At 43.7% G+C, this 19,604-nt stretch overlaps 1 protein-coding gene across 28 annotated transcripts in view; it reads left to right on the top strand.

Moving 5' to 3' along the window:
* The window catches only part of MAPK8IP3 (mitogen-activated protein kinase 8 interacting protein 3), a 71,874-nt gene that overhangs the window by 43,137 nt on the left and 9,133 nt on the right, over window positions 1-19,604 (top strand). For 9 of the 28 annotated variants that reach the window (XM_085075263.1, XM_085075273.1, XM_085075265.1 and 6 more), the window contains 17 exons: window positions 893-904; window positions 2,515-2,532; window positions 4,962-5,019; window positions 5,957-6,109; window positions 7,139-7,220; window positions 8,968-9,119; window positions 9,725-9,781; window positions 10,251-10,421; window positions 11,892-12,018; window positions 12,860-12,955; window positions 14,174-14,335; window positions 15,250-15,415; window positions 15,852-16,037; window positions 16,642-16,825; window positions 17,594-17,713; window positions 17,966-18,046; window positions 18,734-18,801. In XM_085075263.1, coding sequence (XP_084931389.1) covers window positions 893-904; window positions 2,515-2,532; window positions 4,962-5,019; window positions 5,957-6,109; window positions 7,139-7,220; window positions 8,968-9,119; window positions 9,725-9,781; window positions 10,251-10,421; window positions 11,892-12,018; window positions 12,860-12,955; window positions 14,174-14,335; window positions 15,250-15,415; window positions 15,852-16,037; window positions 16,642-16,825; window positions 17,594-17,713; window positions 17,966-18,046; window positions 18,734-18,801 — 1,893 coding nt within the window. The remainder of the gene's footprint in view (window positions 1-892; window positions 905-2,514; window positions 2,533-4,961; window positions 5,020-5,956; window positions 6,110-7,138; window positions 7,221-8,967; window positions 9,120-9,724; window positions 9,782-10,250; window positions 10,422-11,891; window positions 12,019-12,859; window positions 12,956-14,173; window positions 14,336-15,249; window positions 15,416-15,851; window positions 16,038-16,641; window positions 16,826-17,593; window positions 17,714-17,965; window positions 18,047-18,733; window positions 18,802-19,604) is intronic. The other 19 variants (XM_085075274.1, XM_085075276.1, XM_085075267.1 and 16 more) reach the window with 11 other exon arrangements.

The raw sequence follows: 19,604 nt of genomic DNA on the forward strand, positions 1-19,604 counted from the left end.
AGACACAAACAATCTCTAGCAGTTTGGTTGTGCTAAGTGCACAGGTCCTTTTACTCAGGGTGGTGAGGGTGGTGAACAGATTGCCTAGAGAAGCTGTGGCTGCCCCATCCATGTGAGTGTTCAAGGACAGGTTGAACGGGGCTTAGAGCAACCTGGTCTAGAGGAAGGTGTCCCTGCCCATGGTAGGGGGTGGAACTGGATGAGCACTCCGACCCAAACTGTTCTGTGATTCTGTGATTCAGGTTTAGGATAATCAAATACATTTGCTTTGGAAATTAAAAAACAGGGGTCTATGGTGAAGACAGAAATGCGGCCCTACTAGCGGTAAGTTTATATACAATGTTGTGTGCAGAAGTTGAAATGGGATTATCAAGCTATGTCCCAGTGCTACGCTGTACAAAAAAAAGATTTTAAGTGCAACTGGTTGTCTTTTGCTAGCTGAAGTGTCACTGCAGAGCACAGTTATTGTCAGAGAATCTAGCTGTTAAAATCACAAGGGGAGGGGAAGTGAGACCTAGTGGGAATGAGCTGTTCTGCATTTAGTGGTACATGACTAAATAAAGACAAAATAAAGGCTTACCCAGTCCAGGAAGATGTGATTGCCTCAGATCCATGTCTGGAAATCTGGAGGTAGCTGAGGTGTGTGGTTGCAGTTGTACCACGAGTTACCTTTCTTTGGGGTTTTTTTTTCTCTCCTATATGTAGAGTCATGCCATCAACAGCTATGGCAGGTCCTGTCCTTACTATTTCATGCGTTTTGACATTGAAATGGCTGAATCATTGTTAATTTTTTTAAACAAAATTTTGATTTTGTTGTTTTCAGTCACTGATTGATCCTTTTTCACTTCCTTTTTCCCTTGTCTCTCTGTGCTTCGCTGGACATGGCGCATAGGGGAGTTCTCAGGTGTGTATCTCCTGCTCAGTTCTCCTTGTTTGTTTTTTTTTTCTGGTTGAGGTCAGATGATGTGGTATACATGTGTGATACTCCCCTGCTCTTGTCCAAGCACAGTTGGCTTTGACTTCTCCCACCTTGCCTTGCTTAGTTGCCTCACACTGGTGGGTCCCTGCAGCAGGAGGTCCCTGCTCTGCTCACGCTCCTGCTGCCTTTCAAACTGCTTTCCTTGCTGTGGGCAGGTTTGCTCCACAGTGTCACACTGGCCTGCCACTTGAGGTCTTAGGGCCCAAAGGGCTTTTTTTCTACCAAGAAGGGTACTTGTAGCAGAGGCCAGGTGGGCATAGACTGAGTGAGGGTCCCACTGTACTCTCCACAGCCTGTGCTGTGAGGAGTCTCTCCATGTACCAGTGGCTGTGGGGCAAACCAACACCCTGTGGGTATTGTGGTAATGACATTAAAGACACTTTCATGATGGGTTAGAGTGGCGAAGCCTCTGTCTTTGGTGAAAACTTTGCCTTTCTGGCAGGAGTTGGGTGATGACTCTGTCCTTTGTTGGGGAAGCTGCTTGCTGCCCTAGAGTCATGCTCTGCCAACAGGTTTGCACCTGCTTGTAAAATACACTTGGGCCCTGAGGCAATTTCAGTTGAAGTCAAGGGGATCTCTCTTGATTACAGTGCAAACTGGGTGAAGTTTGCCCTGTAGGTAAAGGTGTCGAACTGACAGCTGTGATAGTGTGATGCACCAATAAGCTCTGCCACATCCCTGCTTGGTGTGGGCTCTGTGATGGTACCAAGAAAGGTACCATCATTCCTTCTTTTCATTCACACTGGTTTTACTGTAAGCCTCATTTTTTGTGGACATTCCTCAGAAAACCTCCCACTGAAGTTGGGTTGGAGTTTGTTGTAGTGTGGAGGTGGATTTGGGCCTTTTTAGGCCAGAGGAAAGCTTTGATACTCACCCCCACTTTTGTTTTTCCCCCTGCTACTGTCCTTCCCTCACCCTGTTCATAATGTCTATTGACCTGCCTTTGTTGTGGTGAAGGGAAACTCAGGGATGTATCATACAGGGAAAATGACAAAGGTGAAAGAAGCAGATGAAGTCATCTCAAGCTTATCCCGCCATGTGTTGTGATAGGACAAGGGGTGATGGTTTTAAACAAAAAGAGGGGAGATTTAGATTACATTAAGCAATTTTTTTTTTTTTTGCAATTAGAGTGGTGAGGCCCTGGAACAGGTTGCCCAGAGAAGCTGTGGCTGCTTCATCCCTGGGAGTCTTCAAGGCCAGGTTGCATGGGGCTTGGAGAAACATAGTCTAGTGGGAGATGTCCCTGGCCATGGCAGGGGGCTGGAACGAAATGAGCTTTAAAGGTCCCTTTCAACCCGAACTGTTATGTGATGCTCTAAGGTAAAGTCCCTGTTAGGTCAGGGACCTTGCTGCAGAACAAGGTAACTTTCTACCAAGCATCACATGTGCTGGCACCCCACAATGTACACGTGCTGATGAGCTGCTCTGTTTGCTGTTTACAGACTGGTACTTAATGGCTGCTTTTTTTCTCTTCCTTTCTTCCCCTTTGTCCCATCTCTTTCTGTTCCCTTTCTCGTATGGGATGGCTCTCATAGTACGGGATGATTTCTTTGGTAAGGCGAAGGCCTTTTTTCTCTTCTCTTCTCTTCTCTTCTCTTCTCTTCTCTTCTCGTCTCTTTTCTTTCTTTTCTTTTTTCTTTTTTCTTTTTTCTTTTTTCTTTTTTCTTTTTTCTTTTTTCTTTTTTCTTTTTTCTTTTTTCTTTTTTCTTTTTTCTTTTTTCTTTTTTCTTTTTTCTTTCTTTTCTCATTTTTTTTCTGCGTTCCTTCCATTCACTCATCATCCCTCCATATGTCTTGCATCACCTTGGGGTTTTTTTTTTTGTGGTTGTGACAGCACCTCTCCAAGAAGCAGGATGCATCTGCTCTATAGAGGTGGTTTGGGAATTCTCCTCTGTTTCATTGTAGTTGATTTTCCACTTCGATGCTTCGCATTGTTTGCCTGGCTGTGGGAGAAAGATGATGTAGGATGAGCTCTGTTGGACAGGGCTCTGCCCAGACCTCTCCTCCCTTTTCCTCCATGCCAGAGAGGGTTGAAGAGGTCTCCTTATAGACTCTCCATGCTGAGAGTTTTCTTCTCATGAGCACAGCTGCCCCATTACAGCCTGTGCAAGATGATCTCTTAGCCATTCCATGGCTCTGGGAGGCTTCATCCTGTTCTTTATTGCCAGAGGAGCCTTTCAGACCTCTAGGTGGTTGACACACTGGGTTGTCACTGCATCACACACAAGTAAGGTAGAAGCTGTGGTGAAGGATACTGACAGAATGCTGTGTGCCTTTTAGTTCTGGCATGATAGCTCACCCTCTTCCCCAGAATTCCTTTCTCTCCCAAAAACAGCTGCAGAGAGGGATGTATGACTCAAGAATGTGAAGGAAAAAGATTTAATCCAAAAAAGATGGGGATGAGCTTTTCCCTGGATGTTCCCCAGCACCTTTAACGTCTTTGTGCCAATTTAATGCCTGATGGGCTAAATATTTATTTGATTATTTGTAGAATCATTAAAAATGAGCAAGAAAAGAATTTAATATCCAGAAGACTTCTGGGTCTTCTGACCTACATGAGGCACATCACAAAAAAAAGGACTATAGATCCTTCACCTTACCAACCCAAAATACACTGTAGTTTGCACCTCAGTTAGTGTTTCCCATTTTTGTGCTGTTGGCATATTCTCTGGCACACACTGCCTGAAACATCAAAGTGGTTAATTACCTGTCTACTAGTTTTTCAAAAGTTCTTTGAAAATGCTGCTTCTTACTCATTCTTGCTGGGAATTTGTTTTTGTCATCATAAATTCATCCCATTTAAATGTGGGAAGAGGATCTGTGTGTTGGAGTGTTGTGCTATGTTCTCACTTCTCATGTGCTGCCGTGTTTCTCTAACTTCCATTTAATTCAAGTTTGTGTTGTTTTTATTTTCTTGCAAATACTAATTAATCAGCAAAAGACGTATCATGAAAACTGTTGATGTCTTTGCTGTGAAGGAAGAGAGTTCAGAGGGCAGGACAAATACTGATGGTGGGGAGACTTCATGCTCTGGGATGCATCACCATCTCTGTGGTGAGCATATGAGCTGCGCTCTCAGCACTGTCCTCTAACAGGCAGAGACCTCTCTGCCTTCAGCTCTGGGGTGGCTTCTGTTCCCCACTATAAGACAGAGGCTGACCCTGAGACTCAGCAAGTCCCTGGCAGCAGGGAACAACCCAGATGTGCTTTTGGTTTTGTGAAATACTAAATTTGACCTTCACTCTTACCCCAGATGTGTCAAGGTTCTTGTAAACTTGTCTGCAGATTGCAGCTGTACGTGCATGCCCAAGTGCAAGAGCAGTGTTTGCTGTAGGTGTTGAGTGTGGGCATGAAGTGGTGGAACTGAGACTTCACATCTTAAACACCTGTGAGAAAGCTGTTAAAGCTAGATAGGGCAAAGGACAATCTGCAGTCCTGTTAAAATTGCTCTAGCAGAAGGTCAATAATGGGAAGCCTTTCCACGTGCATGGAACTCGTCTCAACCATGATCCCAAATCATGCAGACAGAAAATCTGGCTTATGCTAAGAAAGGAAGAAAATCACTAGTGGGCAGACCAGGACAGCAACTTGGACAGTGTTCTGCTATCCTCTCTGAAAAATCCATAAACTCTACTTTCTTTCTCTGTGAGTAATGATTAAAAATGTTTTCAATCTCTCATGGCTGAACCAAGAGTTAGTGCCTTGACTTCCCTGATTGGTACTGAAGCTCTCCCCTCTGTCCCTCCCAAAGAGGTCTGTGAAGGTTGGTGTGAGAACCTAGGTCTGAATTTCTCTACAGGACACATGGGTGTCTTTGCTGGTGCTGTTTGGTCATTCAGCTACAGACACTCCACTCTGTCCACAGGAATTCAGGGAAGCCTAACAAAAGTAATTTCTTTTTCTTGAGCATGAGTCAGGCAGTGCCACAAAAGCTGCATGTTTCTGGGAGAGCAGGTGAAAACTGTCTGGCCTTTCTTTTCAGGAATGGGCAAAGAAGTGGGCAATCTGCTGTTGGAGAACTCGCAGCTGCTGGAGACCAAGTAAGGAACTGTTGTGTGCTCTGACCTACCTGCCTGGTTATAAATGAGGTGTCACCTTAGAGGATGTCTTGGCCAGAACCCCTGCCTCACTTGTTTATCTAATTGGTTGTCCTGAATACTTGTTCTTCACTTGTAGAAGAAGAATTGCTCTCCTGAGCTGTTCATTAACTGTTTCCTTTCTGCAGGCACTTGGGTAAAGCTTGTGCTGGTAGGGCCTGATGCCATCTGAGATCAATTGCAAGCTTTAAATTAACTTCAGTGGGAATCCAGGTGTTGGTCTGAGCCTCTGTGAGGATGTTGCTGAGAATAAGTTTTTATTTGTTATTGCAAAGGAAAATTTTGTCGCTATCGAGAAGAGTTCTCAAACATTTTGTAGTTGATAGAGGAGGAGACAATGTAATGGAGTTTGTTTTTGAGAAAAGCTGGCAAACCAGCTATTAAAGCTGAGGAGCAGGGAAGGGGGAGGCAGAGTACTCCCAGGGCTGGAGAACCTACTGTGATGGGAAGCTGCTGATTTTAAAATTTTATTATGTTTTGGAGCTGATTGGAAATGCATATTTCTGTTGCCATCATCTACAATTGCAGATGACAGCAGTTATGAAAGGTGTGCTTCAGATTTTCGTTCTGTCAAAAATAGACAGGTTGATCTACACCTGCCTTCTGCAGTGTTCTGCCATCTTCTGAAGGAGAGGTTGGTTTGTTAGTCAGGATACAGGAATGGACAAACCTCATCCTGAGCAATTATGGTGATTTCTGTGTTCTTCTGCAGCTCCATCTTCCCAAAGTTTAATTTCCCGTGAGTTACAGCTGGATTGAATTGTTAAACACACTCGTTTCAAGTCTCCTTGTAGTGTCTGTGACTTTAGTTAAAAGTCTCTTTTATGGACAGCTGCTGTTTTTGGGCATTTTTGCTTATTGTCCCTTTCACACCTTTAAGAAATGCTTTGAACGTAGTGAAGAATGATTTGATTGCCAAGGTGGACCAGCTATCTGGGGAGCAGGAAGTGCTGAAAGGAGAACTGGAAGCAACAAAGCAGGCTAAAGCCAAAATAGAAACCAGAGTCAAGGAGCTGGAGGAGGAGCTAAAGAGGTGAGTGATTACCCTCCTGCCCCAAGGATCTGGGAGTGAAGAGTGCTAAACCCACCTCCTCTGTTTTACTGTTTCACTCTGTTTCACTCATGGGATTAGCATTGGCATTCAAAGGTACTTTAGAGAACACAACAAGGTAGGATTAGGATTCTGCAGCAGCACCTGCAAACCCAGATTCCCAGAAGCGAAGCATTAAAGGTTTAAATTTGCAATTAAAAGCCAGCTAACCAAACAACAAAAACCACCCAAAGAAAGAGAATTTCAAAACCAGTAGTTTTGAAGGAAACTGCCAAGAGCTTGATCCTTCTAGCAGCCAGGATAGCTCTGAGAGAAGTGAATGCCCATTCATTTACTGGAAGAGCTCATACAGAGTTGCACAAGCAATACTTAGATGCCTGTATTGGTAATTGTTTTATGCTCATGTTAAGAGTGAGAAGAGGCAGAAGAGGTTCTAAAGTCCAATACAGGAAGATGCCATTTCTTATTTTCCTCTCAAACTATAGAAACTAAAGTTTCTATAGTTGCCAATTGCCCAGCAAAGCCTGGGGTGGTTTCACATCCATATACACGAAGCTGCCTCCTGGAACTCAAAGCAGAACAGTTCCATTGTGGCTGGCTGGGCATGACTGCAGGAGCCTAGGGCAGAGGACATGATTTGTTCTCCAGCTGAAATCTAGAAGGTTCTGTAGAAGATTCTGTGGGTCTGAGCTCAGAATTGCCATAAATAACACAGACTGGTCTCTTCGTTGTTCAGAATGTCTGAAATGAAAATAGTCTTGCAAGCAGGGAGATCTTTTTTAAATGCCGTTTGTAATGCCCTATAAAGTAGGAGTTTAAAGAAATTAAAAGCACTTAAATACTTTCAGTATTTTTTATCAGGGTATGTGCTGCAAGAGGGAGGACTTGGTACATACGGTTTGAGATCACTCCCTTGTGATGGATGCAGCCAGACTTCCCATAGCTGGTTCTGTTCCCAAAGCCAGCCATAGTGTCACTTGCTAGTTTGATCCCTTTCTTCCTGTTTCCTAGAGTGAAATCTGAAGCAATTGTTGCCCGACGAGAGCCCAAAGAGGAGGTGGAGGATGTAAGCAGCTATCTCTGTACAGAATTGGTATATGACATTACTAAAATGCCTGCGGGGAAAGGGGGTTGATTTACTTACCTATATTGCTTCATGTATACCAGTCCTGAGATGCAGATTGATGTGCCTTTGTTAGCAATGAGGGCAAGGCTGGTGAATGGGTTGTGGGTGATGAGTATGAAATCCCTTCATGCAACTTTAAAACCAGAATCTGGCACAGAGGAGCAGCTGACCCATGGCAGTGCCACTGTGCAGGATGTAGTTTCTGCAGACGGGTGCTATAGCATTGCCCTGCTCAACACCATCCTAATTTAGAATTAAAGTCTAGTGTGAAGTGAGGATTCACTCACGGTGTTACAACTGTCAGGCTTCTCCAGAAGAGCCTATCCCCACATTGGCAGTGAAGATGTATCTGTGAGGATACCATGCAGTGAAATCCAGCTTATCCAGCCAGCTTTGCAACAGTGACTACCACCATGTCTTAGTGCTGTGTTTTTCATGTTAATTCTTTTCCATAAGCCAGTACTGCCTGTTACAGGATACATGTAGGCAGAGAAAGCTCATGGACTGTTCTTCTATGACAGCTCTTCAAACTGTTTTGGCTGGGATACAGGCTTTTCAACAAAGACCAGCTGTAGCTGAAAAAAAAAAGGCAAATCAAGCAGTAATAAGATTTTCCTTGTAAATATCCCTGCTAGGACAGGGAATTCAATATATTGCTTCTCCATGTTACTGTCTTCTTTCTTACACAAGGTATCACAGCAGGCTCAGTTTTAGCCTAAATCTCTTGACTTAATTGGAGTGAACTTGGTCTGTTGAGAATTTAGGTAGATGGGAACATATTCAAGTTGTGCTCATGAGCTGCTGAAGAGAGTTGGATTTGTTTTCAACTGAACTGACAGGAGGTGTGGTTCTTTTTTTAATTAAAAAAATAATTGATCAATTGCCTTTTGTTTATACAGTTCTTGTTTTGACTGGTCGTACAGATCTGGTTCAAGCTCTAGGACGGCTAGAGAGGGGCTTGGTTAATTTGTGCTACTCCAGCTGTCAGCAGCACTTACCAACCAGGCTGAGCTTGGGAATTGCCACAGTCTAGCACAACCCAGTGCCACCTCCTAGTAATGACTTACCAAAATCCTTGCAGTCTTTATTTTGGGCCTGTATTTTCCACAACTTATTCATGTTGTTCTTATTTTCCACTGTTCAAAAGAGACTAACAGACTTTCATTGCTGTTGTTCCCAACCCAAAGCTGCCTGTGCCCTCATTGGAAGGTCAAGTTGTGTCACCAAAGAGGAAAAGGCATTTCCTTAGTTTCCTGTATCCTATCTTTATCTGTCTGCACTAATGGAATACCTCCTTCCAGTCCTCCTGAGGGGCCAGATAGCATGATATGGTGCTCCCTGCTGCTTGTGACTGGCTTTGCTAGTGAATTAAAACTTTGGTTTCCAAATTTCTGGGCCAACGGACCACTGTCAAGTCTTATCATTCCTTGCAGACTATCAAAGCACCTTGCTGGCAGTAGTCGCACACGGGAGATTGTGTGTGTGAGGGCTGTGTGTTCAAGTTGGTGGTGATTCTTACTCTGATTTCCCTGGGTTTGCCAAACACCCAGAGGTCCATGGGCTGTACTTTGGATCTCACTGTCCTAATTAGCTTCTTATGTCGGGAAATGGGGGAGAAAGCAAGCAGGATGGGAGAAGAACTAACAAATATGTGTCTGTCCCCTGACTTGCCCAGTACTAACCTCAGTCCCATTCCATCTTTTGTTGGCTGAAGCAGTGCTCCTCCCCTCTGCAGGACAACATTCCCATTGCCCAGCGCCGGCGCTTCACCCGCGTGGAGATGGCCCGGGTCCTGATGGAGCGCAACCAGTACAAGGAGAGGCTAATGGAGCTGCAGGAGGCTGTCAGGTGGACAGAGATGATCAGGTGAGGGTGGGTGGTTGGGTAACATCCATGTTTAGGATAGAACCTAGTCATGTTTCACCTTGTGGTCAGTGCAACCCCTACCAGCATAGGGTTGAGAAGTACTGGGAGTTTTCCAGGCTGTAAATGCTTTTCTCTAAATACCAATTCTTTCTCTCTTCTTCCTGAACCTGAGCTGCAAATCTCATGTTGCCACCATTATTTGGAGACACTGGACAGTTGTTTGTCTTGCTTGTTTCTTGTGTGCTCATTAAGCTGGGAGGAGCTATAGGGAGGGGTATTGCTTCTAACTGGTGAGTTCTAAAGGCTATGGCTTGAAGTGACTATAATGCTGGGGTCTGTAGTTCCCACACTATCTATGGCAGACAGTGTTACAGAGAGTTGATAAAACTTCGCATTAAACTCACTTACTTGCACTTCACGTCAGCATTGAGACTTTAAGTGGTTGGGTGTGCTTGCTTTGAAGACCAGTGCAAGTCCTCTTCCCTGGTGTGTTTTGAAACACATTAGAATTAATTCTGACTTTTGACATGGCTTCCTTGATGGAAATTACATGATGCTTGGCAGAGATGCAGAAATTAACTTGGTTCTGATGTCTTTGTCCATAGAGCTTCCCGTGAGCACCCATCCGTCCAGGAGAAGAAGAAATCCACCATTTGGCAGTTGTAAGTTCCTTGGTGGTTTGTGCAAGATTAAGAAAAAGGGGAGTGTTGCCATTTCTACTTCAGACAGCAATTTAGTAGTCTCTGACATTAATGTTAGATAGAAGTGTTGTTGGCTTAACCCTTTTGCCTTCAAAGTCTTCCTTTGTCCTTAGTGAAATTAAAATCAGATCTGCACATTGATTTTGTTTTACAAGCTGAAGAAGTTCAGGAGTATCCTGGAATGAAAACATTCATACACTAACAGTCAGTTGTGATAAAGAGCTGTTTTCAGAAGGTACCTGTTTCTGGAAGCTAAAAACACCTTATGCCCATCAAACCAAGGATGCAGCTCTGGGTTTGAAATAGAGCAGTTTTTGTGTTGGACTTACAGCCTTTGATCCCCTACCTCTTGCTTCCCATTTTGTGTATCTTTGGTGCCTTTCTTCCCAGGCACCTTTTCTCTTACTTGTTGGCCTTTTTCTGTCCCTAGCTTCAGCCGTCTGTTCAGCTCTTCCTCCAGTCCTCCCCCAGCAAAGAGGACCTACCCCTCTGTGAATATCCACTACAAGTCTCCCACCACAGCAGGGTTCAGCCAGCGGCGCAGCCACACCATGTGCCAGATCTCCTCCGGCAGCCGCACGCTCGAGTTCTTCCCTGACGAGTGAGTTGCGGGTCTGTGTGCCAAGCCAGGTCCCCCTGCAGCTCTCCCAAAGAGCAGAAGTGTTTAAAATAAGCTGTTTTCCACTTTAGAAACAGCCTGTGTGATGTTACTATCTCTGTTCTCTGTGGTTTATCTCCCTAAACTTTCACTCATCTGTTACTATATGGATGGGTTCAGCAAACCTTGTCCTCTCAAGCATACAGTAGCCATGGCTTTCCAGGACATGGTGGATTATATCAGCAGGGATCACTGGAGCTTGAGTGGCTGCACACTAGTTCTGCACTTGTGTTTGCAGACTGGAATGGAATGAAGGAGGGCTTTTGTGGTGAAGTGTGATGGCAGCATCAGGACAAAGGAATGGAATATCTGCACAACCCTTTTGACAAGGAGTTTAAGTGAAGATAAAAGTTCTCTCCACAGCACATTTAAGTTCCAGTACATGCTAAAAATGAGCCTTTAGATATTGCTACTATAGTCTTACCCAATTCTTCGTGTCCCTGACATGAAGGGAGAAAACTCTTCTGTGCTTTACATGACTTCACAACATGTTCTGCCATTGTGAAGGTTGTGTGGTTTCACGTGGGGTATGTTTTTGTGGAAGGACTTCAGAGAATGGGGGGGGTAAAATAGGATAACTTCTGCAATAAAAAGCATTTGTTGATAAGACACTAGATCTTGTAGAAGGATAAATTTAAACTTTATGGATACCCAGTGCCCTTGTGCTGTGTTTTTCTCTAATGACATCTCACAGACTCACATGCTGTGGTGTCTGAGTGCTTCCTAGCAGTGCATTACATAATGGGGCTGCTCACTGGATTTCATTTCTCTGCTGATGTTGTTTGTACCTCAGAATGATACTTTAAAAACCTATTGATCAATTTTTGGTTTAACCTTTGCCAGTGCAAAGCTGAAGTTCTTCTGTTGGAACCAGCAGTTAATGCATGTTTTCCTTGTCAGCAGAGAAAGCTTAAAAATGGAAGAAAAATCCATAGTTGACTATAATGAGGAGGGAAAGAACTCAAAATGCCTTCCTGATGGAGACATTAGATTAATAAATTGTAGCAGCTCAGCAAAAATTCATAGATTCATAGGTCTATGAATTCATAGATTCATAGTCCTAGATTCATAGGTCTTAGAGAAGGATTCATAGATTCATAGTCCTAGATTCATAGATTCATAGTCCTAGATTCATAGGTCTTAAAAAAGGATTATTCCCTGTTTCTGAAGGGCCCTTGGAACGTCTCAAGTGGTGATGACAATGACTTGGCCTGCCACATTGCTCAGGTAGCAGAGAGATCAGAACTGCCTGTGTCTGCTTCTCAACAAAGTTTCTCTGATTCCCTAAATGTATTTTCACAGCTGGATTTGGTTTGCTGTGTGTGCCCTCCCCTATTCTGGCCACACTCCCTTCACCCTCAGCTCCTATCTTTAACCATCAGTTGAGAGGTGACGCTGTGCTTCTCTCCTCAGCGACTGCACATCCTCGGCACGCCGTGAGCAGAAGCGGGAGCAGTACCGGCAGGTCCGGGAGCACGTGCGGAATGATGATGGGCGGTTGCAGGCCTGTGGCTGGAGTCTCCCAGCCAAATACAAGCAGGTAGGGACCATGCTCTGGACAGGCTAAGGGGGAGGTGACTTCAGTAATTAATTTAGGACCTTAGTCATTAACTGTTTAATTTAGAAGTCCTATGTACATGTTTTGTTTGTATAATTGTAGCGACAGATTAAATTGATGTTCTGTATATCTCCACCAAAGTCAATGGAGGGACGTTCATCTGCATGAAAGTCCTGAAACTGAGAAGTACCCTAAACCAAAAGGAATTAAACTTTTCCATCTAGAGTCAAGTTTTTTGGTTCTTTCTTTAAATTTCCTTTGTTATAATTGAGCTTGATCATTAGTTATTTCATTTATACTCAAGAACTTGAACAATCATTCAGTATGGAAAACAAATGCAGTTTGTGCCCACTTCTCCCCATCAGTAACACAAAATCAAACAACATCAGCCTCATTTGTTGGTTTATGACACATATAACTGGTCAGAGATCCCCTGAAAGGGAGGAGCCTGGTAGCATGGCTTGGAAGTTTCAGGCCATAGAATCATAGAATCATTAAGTTTGGAAAAGACCTTTAAGATCATGAAGTCCAGCTGTCACAAGGGAAGGGAATGCTAGTGTTCTGACTCTTTGCAGGGAGCATCCTTTCTCTATCAGCGGGGCAACGTGTAGCCTCTGTTGGCCATCACTGGGGCACTGATGATTTTGTGGTGGTCTCTTGGGTGCGCTGCTCCTCTCCCCTTAAGGACTCTGTTTCACACAAGATGTGCTAAGAAGCCTCAGCAGCAGCCACCTCTGGTTGGTTCTGTCACACTGATTCCAGCTCTCTTGCCATATCCCAGTGCTTGCAACTTTATACTGTCTTTTGTCTTTTCTCCCCCTAGCTGAGTCCCAACGGTGGTCAGGAAGACACTCGCATGAAAAACGTCCCTGTGCCTGTGTATTGTCGCCCACTAGTAGAGAAGGACCCAACTATGAAGGTATGTTGTTTCTGCTTACCATGCAGTCCACAAAGGGGACATGAAATAAGCAAAGAAATTGGGTCACTAAACCTGCAGGTTTTAAAACAATCTGTATTTTTTTTTTTACATTATAGATTGCAAATTCTATCTTCCACTTCCTTTTTTTAAATGGTGGTTTGTAGCTTATGTAGGAAAAAGTATTTTAGGACACAATTCTCAGCTGGTTCTGGTTGCTAGGTCCCCTGCCGCTGTCTGACATCTTTTGCTTTTTTGAGACAATTCATCAACAACAGCAATATTTTATGCTTCTAACATTTTTGCTAAGACTCCTTAGGGTGTAATGCAAACCAATATAAAAATTCATGAAAATGAGCAAGTGAAAGTAAAAATGCATTTCTTCACTCTTTAGATTCTGCTGTTGACCAGAATTCATTCGTAACAGTATTCGTAGCCCAGTATTATCTGGAGTAGATTTTTGTGAAGCCATGTCTATCAATAGTAGAATGTTTTGAATAGAATTGCAGTTGTGCACAAGCGGTCATCTGTGTAGGTGGCAGACTTACCTGGTGTAACTGGTTGCTTTGAAACAGCCAGTTTGTCATTACTTCATTCAGAGATTATTTTTTTGAAGTCATCCTGATGGTTAAGTTGTAAGAAAAATTTTATGCTGTTGTTTCTAGAAGGTTCTAGGTGTAATCTTTAGATAATGTTCTGTGCAGCATCTTTCGCTTATGGTTTTGGATAAACTTAGTATTTGTTTCTGTAGTCCTGTTCCAAGAATTCTCTTTAAAAATGCACTGGAAATAACTCATAGGAGATTAGCTGGATTTGATCACAAAACTGTTTATGTGGCAGCTAAACCAGCAGACTGTTTTTTCCAGAGACAGGGCAGCCACAGCTTCTCTGGGCAACGTGTGCAAGGGCCTCACACCCTCACAGGGAAGAATTTCTTTCTAATACCTCATTTAACCTGCCCTCTGTCAGTTTGAACACATTAGACATCTGCCATGTCCTGGCTTGCTTTGCTGCAGTGACTAAAAACAATGATTTTTGTTGGGTACACAGATCCTCTGTCTTACCTCCATCAAATCGGATATCTTCTAGTAGAAATCATCAAGATCTGGTGTTTCCAACTAAATGTTTTAGATATTTGACATTTGACAGTTCTCCACAAAGGTGCCTAAATTCACAGAGCCTGTAGAGTTCTTGGTTCAGATTCCTGCTTCTGTTTCTTAGCTGTGGTGTGCAGCTGGAGTCAATCTCTCAGGATGGAGACCTTTGGAACAGGAGTTTGGCAATGGGCAGAAACTAGAACCTGGGCGTGATCCCCTCACCTGTGATAGGGAAGTGGAAGGCGAGAACAACAAAAGTAACCATACATCTCCTGAGAAGAAAAAGGTCAGACAAGAAAATGGATTTTTTCCCTCTGATTTTTTTTCTCATTTCATTGCTGCCATGCTTCCTCTTAGTACGTTTGCACTATGTCATAAAATGTTCTTGTACTTGTGGGGTAGGGCTATGGTGTTCTGGCTCTTCTGTAACTTTTGATGTGATTTGGGACAAATCATGCAGTATAAAGTTTTCCAACTTCTGCTTTTGAAACATCTGGAATTTTGAAAAAAATCTAATAATGAGGACAATTAAGTGCTTGATGAGGTTGCTGGGAAGATTATGTAGCCCCCATAATAGTAAATCTAAAAAAAATAATAAATACATTCAAGCAAAGCTTTGTTGAAAGAACAGAGACTGTGAGTTCATTTGGGCTTCTTGAGATTTAATCTAGTTCTGGGTTTTGGTAATCTTAAGTGATTTTTTATTTCCTATTTAAAGAACCAAGATGTAATTTGCAGATAATAATACCATATTTTATCCTGTGTGGTTTGTAGAGTTTTTCTCCACAACTGTCTTACACTGCTGCCTTATGCACTCCTGAGACCAGCTTGCTTAAGCTGATCAGTTGTGTGCATCCCAGACTCAAGGTGTTCTGGATAAATGAATATTTGGTGATATATGTTAAGATGTCAGACATCTTAACAGAGAAATCAGTGGCCAAATTGCTCTTGCCCTAAGGAATCAGACAGGCTCTTAGACCAGTGCTCTTGATACTAGTGCACCAACATGAATGGAATTAAATTAATAAAAATTAAAATATAACTGACTAGACAACTATATAACTAGTCTATAATTCTACTATAGAATAGAATATATAATTTAAAATAAATTACACCATGTGTAGATGTTGCCAAGCACTATTAGGCTCAGGTTGATCCAAGAAGAGTGCTGATCATGCCTGTGTGTTTGCTCTCCCAAAGGCAAAGGAGCTCCATGAGATGGATGCCACATCCAGCCGTGTCTGGATCCTCACTAGCACGCTATCAACCAGTAAAGTCGTGATCATTGATGCCAACCAGCCTGGCACAGTGGTGGACCAGTTCACTGTCTGCAATGCTCACGTGCTCTGCATCTCCAGCATCCCTGGTAAGTGGTGCCCAGGCTGGGGTCTGCACAGGGTCACCTGTCCCACTGAGGAGTGACAGACTTCCTCACTTGGGAACTAACCCTTGGGCCTTGTTCTCTAAAATCATAACCCAGATCTTGCTTTCCTGTAGGACCTTTCTGTGGAGATCCCTCCCTGTTCAGTGTTCAGTAAGTCATTCCTTTGGTTCACAAAGGATGTTTTCTGGGAGCAGGAATAAGCCTTGTCCAGTGTGGAAGGTGTCTGTACCTGCCTTAGATACTTATATTAGGGATGAGGGGATCTGCTGTGGATCAGGTATGCATGCTGTGGTGACTCCCCAGGGTGGTGAACTGCAAGGATCAGAATTTCCCATCATTAGGGGACCTCAGGAGTACAGTTACATTAAATTAGCAGTGACTGCTTGATTTATGTGAGAATGTGTTCTTTGCCCTTCAGCGGCCAGTGAGAATGACTATCCCCCAGGCGAGATCTTCCTGGAAGGAGATGTGAATCCCGAAGAGTCAGCTGGAGCAGATGGTGTCTTGGCAGGGATCACGCTGGTGGGCTGTGCAACTCGCTGCAATGTGCCACGAAGCAACTGTTCCTCACGTGGGGACACACCTGTGCTGGACAAGGGACAGAGTAAGTTTTGGGATGTAAAACTTACTGATGTTTCAATTACAGCTAGTCCTGTATGGGCTCATGGTGTTACAGCCACATCCTCCTGTCCCCAAGTTAAGCACTTCAGAGGCCTCCAGAATTTTGTTATTATGGTACAGAATTACTAAAGGCCCTTTTGGTACATTTCTTCTTAGAGCCCTCCTTTTTTCTCTGATTCACATGCTGAAGCCTGGTTGTGGGAGTTATACAGCTGAGTGTTTTGGGCAGGTGGGATGTTTGCCCTGCTACAAGTGCTGATGTTCTGATTGCTTTGTTCCCTGAGCCTTGGGAAGCCAATTAAGCTCATGTGCAAATCATACTGCTGCCCTTACTGACTCCATACTGCAGTGACACCTGTGGGGCACTTCTGATGCTGTGCTAGTCACAGATTAGGCCTCACTTTAAAACTGTGTCTGTTTCCCATCCAGGCAGAAGATGCTGGATGAGCTGCTGTCTGTGGCACAGGCTCAGGGCTTGATTGAGTTTGGCAAGGAAAGATAAATTAAAGAATTGACAGCCTGATGTCTATATAGCTAACTCACCAAGTCATTCTCTAGCATGTCTCACACTGTTCATTGTCCTCCAGGTGAGGTGGCTCCTGTCTGCAATGGGAAGATCAACCAGTCTCAGTCTACTGAGGAGGCAACAGAGGCAACGGAGGTACCGGAGAGCAGTGCCAGCGAGGCAGAGCCATCGCAGGCCCAGCCCGGGCCCCTCACTGAGCATGTGTTCACAGACCCTGTCCCAGCCCAGGCACCCAGGCAGAACGGGTAGGTGGGCTACAGTCAGAGTAAGGGTTCTGTTACTGATCAGTTCTGTTTTCATAAGCTTTGTGATAAAAGAAGCAGCCTGATCTTCTGATAAAGTGTCAGACGTCTATTATTTTTGTGTCCAAGTGATATTACAGATGGGATGATAGGGAGGGAAAAAATGCAATGAAAACAGACATGGCTCAGCCTGCAGCTGACTGGGTCAGCTGTTAAAATGCAAATATTTGACCTCTCACTCTGAATTTAGACCTATGGTTAAGGCGGATCTCCCAAAGTATGTGTACACTTCGTGCTCTTACTGAAGGAGTTTATCAATACATGTGTAGAAATGATGATTGATTTATTCTAGTAGTACCTCTGATGTGCTGTAAAAGTAACCAAGAAAACGTATTCACCACTCAAAAGACAAACAAAGCTGATGTGATGACCTGAAGGGTGGAAGTCTTGGATACAGATTGTTCCTGAATGCCCATGTTGTTCTAAGTTGTTTCTATTGAAGTTGGAAATGAACAGAGAAAATATTGTTTGTGTAATGGTGCTGCTAAACACTGTTAGGGTCTGTAGATTTGAAATACTTGTTGTTTGTACGGGGAGGAGGAAGGAAATACTGCAAATTGCAGATTTGTAGTTAAAAACTACGAAAAAGAAAGAAGCAATTTGTATCTTCAAGGGCCCATACCTGTCTGTGTGTGCCAGGCTGTGGGCCTAGGTGGGCATTCTGTGCACTGCTGCTGCTGAACTTCTAACACTGGTCTTTTGCCTCTTTAGGGAGAATGGGCAGCTGAAGATGGAGCCCAGCACAACACTGCCAGATCAGGAGTCAACTGGGGATGCTGGGACCTGCACCAGTGCTGCCCCCACCATGTGGCTGGGAGCTCAGAATGGCTGGTGTGTTCTCCCTGGCAGATCTCTGTGTCACCTCCCTGCTCTGGGCTCTATTTTTCATGTCCACACACCTTTTGTTCACTGCTTGTTTCCAGAGGTTTTCATTCCTCGTTTCATTGCCCAGCTCACCATAGTCTCGGATTTAACCTTACTTTCTTATTTTACTCTGCCTTTCCTACCAGAAGACTCAAGCCTGGGCAGGCTGAAGGTGTGGGGCCCTGCTGCTAACCCTCCCCAATTTGTCCTCTCTCACAGGCTTTATGTGCACTCGGCTGTGTCCAACTGGAAGAAGTGTCTGCACTCAATAAAGCTGAAGGACTCTGTGCTGAGCCTGGTGTAAGTGTGTGTTCCAAGGGACCTGGAGGAGAAGGTTCAGGGCCTAAGCGATACTTTGGAGGGGGTTACCAGCTCTTTGTCATAGACTTACAGAATCACAGAATGGTTTGGGTTGGAAGGGACCTTAAAGCTCCTCTTGTTTCAACTCCCTGCCATGGGCAGGGGATACATTCCACTAGACCAGGTTGCTCCAAGCCCTGTCCACATTTCTGGCCTTGAACATTTCCAAGGATGTGGCAGCCACAACTTCTTTTTGCTTTCATAAGTGCATTGTTATGTGAGAGAAGTTTCCCAAGATTTTTTTTATGGGCCTCATACCAACCCATTTTCCTCCTCAATTGCAGTCCTGGCCCAATTCAGCAAATATATGATTAGCAATATTAGGAGGAAGTAAGTGGGGAGGAGAAAGGCAAAATTTCACTGAGGGGTATATTAGGGGGAATTTGTTGGAATATATGGGGTTTGTATTGTGAAGGAGAAGAATTTCCTCAACAGAAAATTTAAAGATGTGATGATCCTACTGCAGTGAAGGTAAGAGGTGTGACCTCTTGCAGGATGTTCCTGCAATGCTAAACTGACTGGGAATTGCAGAGACTATGTAAAGATGGCATATATGGATGACAGGAAGAGGTTTTTAGTCCCTCACTTCTACCGAGATTTTATGTATTTACTATTCTGTTGTTTCAGGCATGTGAAAGGGAGGGTCCTGGTTGCTCTGGCAGATGGAACACTAGCCATATTCCATCGGGGAGAAGGTAAGAATCAATGTAATAGAAAAAACAAAATTTGGCTGAAAATGTAGCCGTGGATTAAATACTCTTCCAAGATGGGAAGGAAGGGTGCTGGATGCTGGAGTACAAACACAGAGCCATTATACACATAATCGCTATCCTAAACCATCTCAGGTGTACTCTAATACCACTTCATGAGCTTTTCTGAATGAAAATGTGTGTGTATGTGTAAACGTGACACTTTTAAGAATAAATATGCTGTGCAGTTGTTTGAGATATGCTTAGTAAATTCAATTTCTGGTCTTCTTCACTTCTGTGGGTTTTGTTTCCTTGAGCAGTTTTGTTTCCTTGAGCAGTTACTTAGCTGTTTTCACACGTGACAGCACATGGGAATTTGCTAACTGTGACTAACATTGGCATATAAAGAACTTAGTTATTCACTGAGTAGCAGTTCACTGAGCAAGTACAGAAATTTCTGGGTTTGTGCAATTCAGATTTTGATTCAGCCTTTGTTATGAGTGCATGCCTGACCATTGACACATCAAAATTGTTCCCATCAGAAATAAGACAAAGCTTCATGACATAAAGGCTGCCTGTCTGTGAAGGACACAATATCTGCTTGGTTAGTTAAAAATAAGAGAGATAAGGGAGATCTGATTCCTTGTCAAAGATTTGACACTTGGGGGAATTCTGTTGTAGGTCTGTGATGCGAGGAAGCCTCACCACAAGGCCTGTATGGCCCATTTTGTTTTAAGTTTCTGCACAGTCTTGTTCAGCTCTCTTCCCTTCTCTCCAACTGGTTTTGTTGTGTTAGAGAAACATGTTCA

Source organism: Lichenostomus cassidix, chromosome 14 (assembly GCF_008360975.1).
Source record: "Lichenostomus cassidix isolate B80296 chromosome 14, HeHo_3.0, whole genome shotgun sequence".
NCBI classification, from domain to species: Eukaryota; Metazoa; Chordata; class Aves; order Passeriformes; family Meliphagidae; genus Lichenostomus; species Lichenostomus cassidix.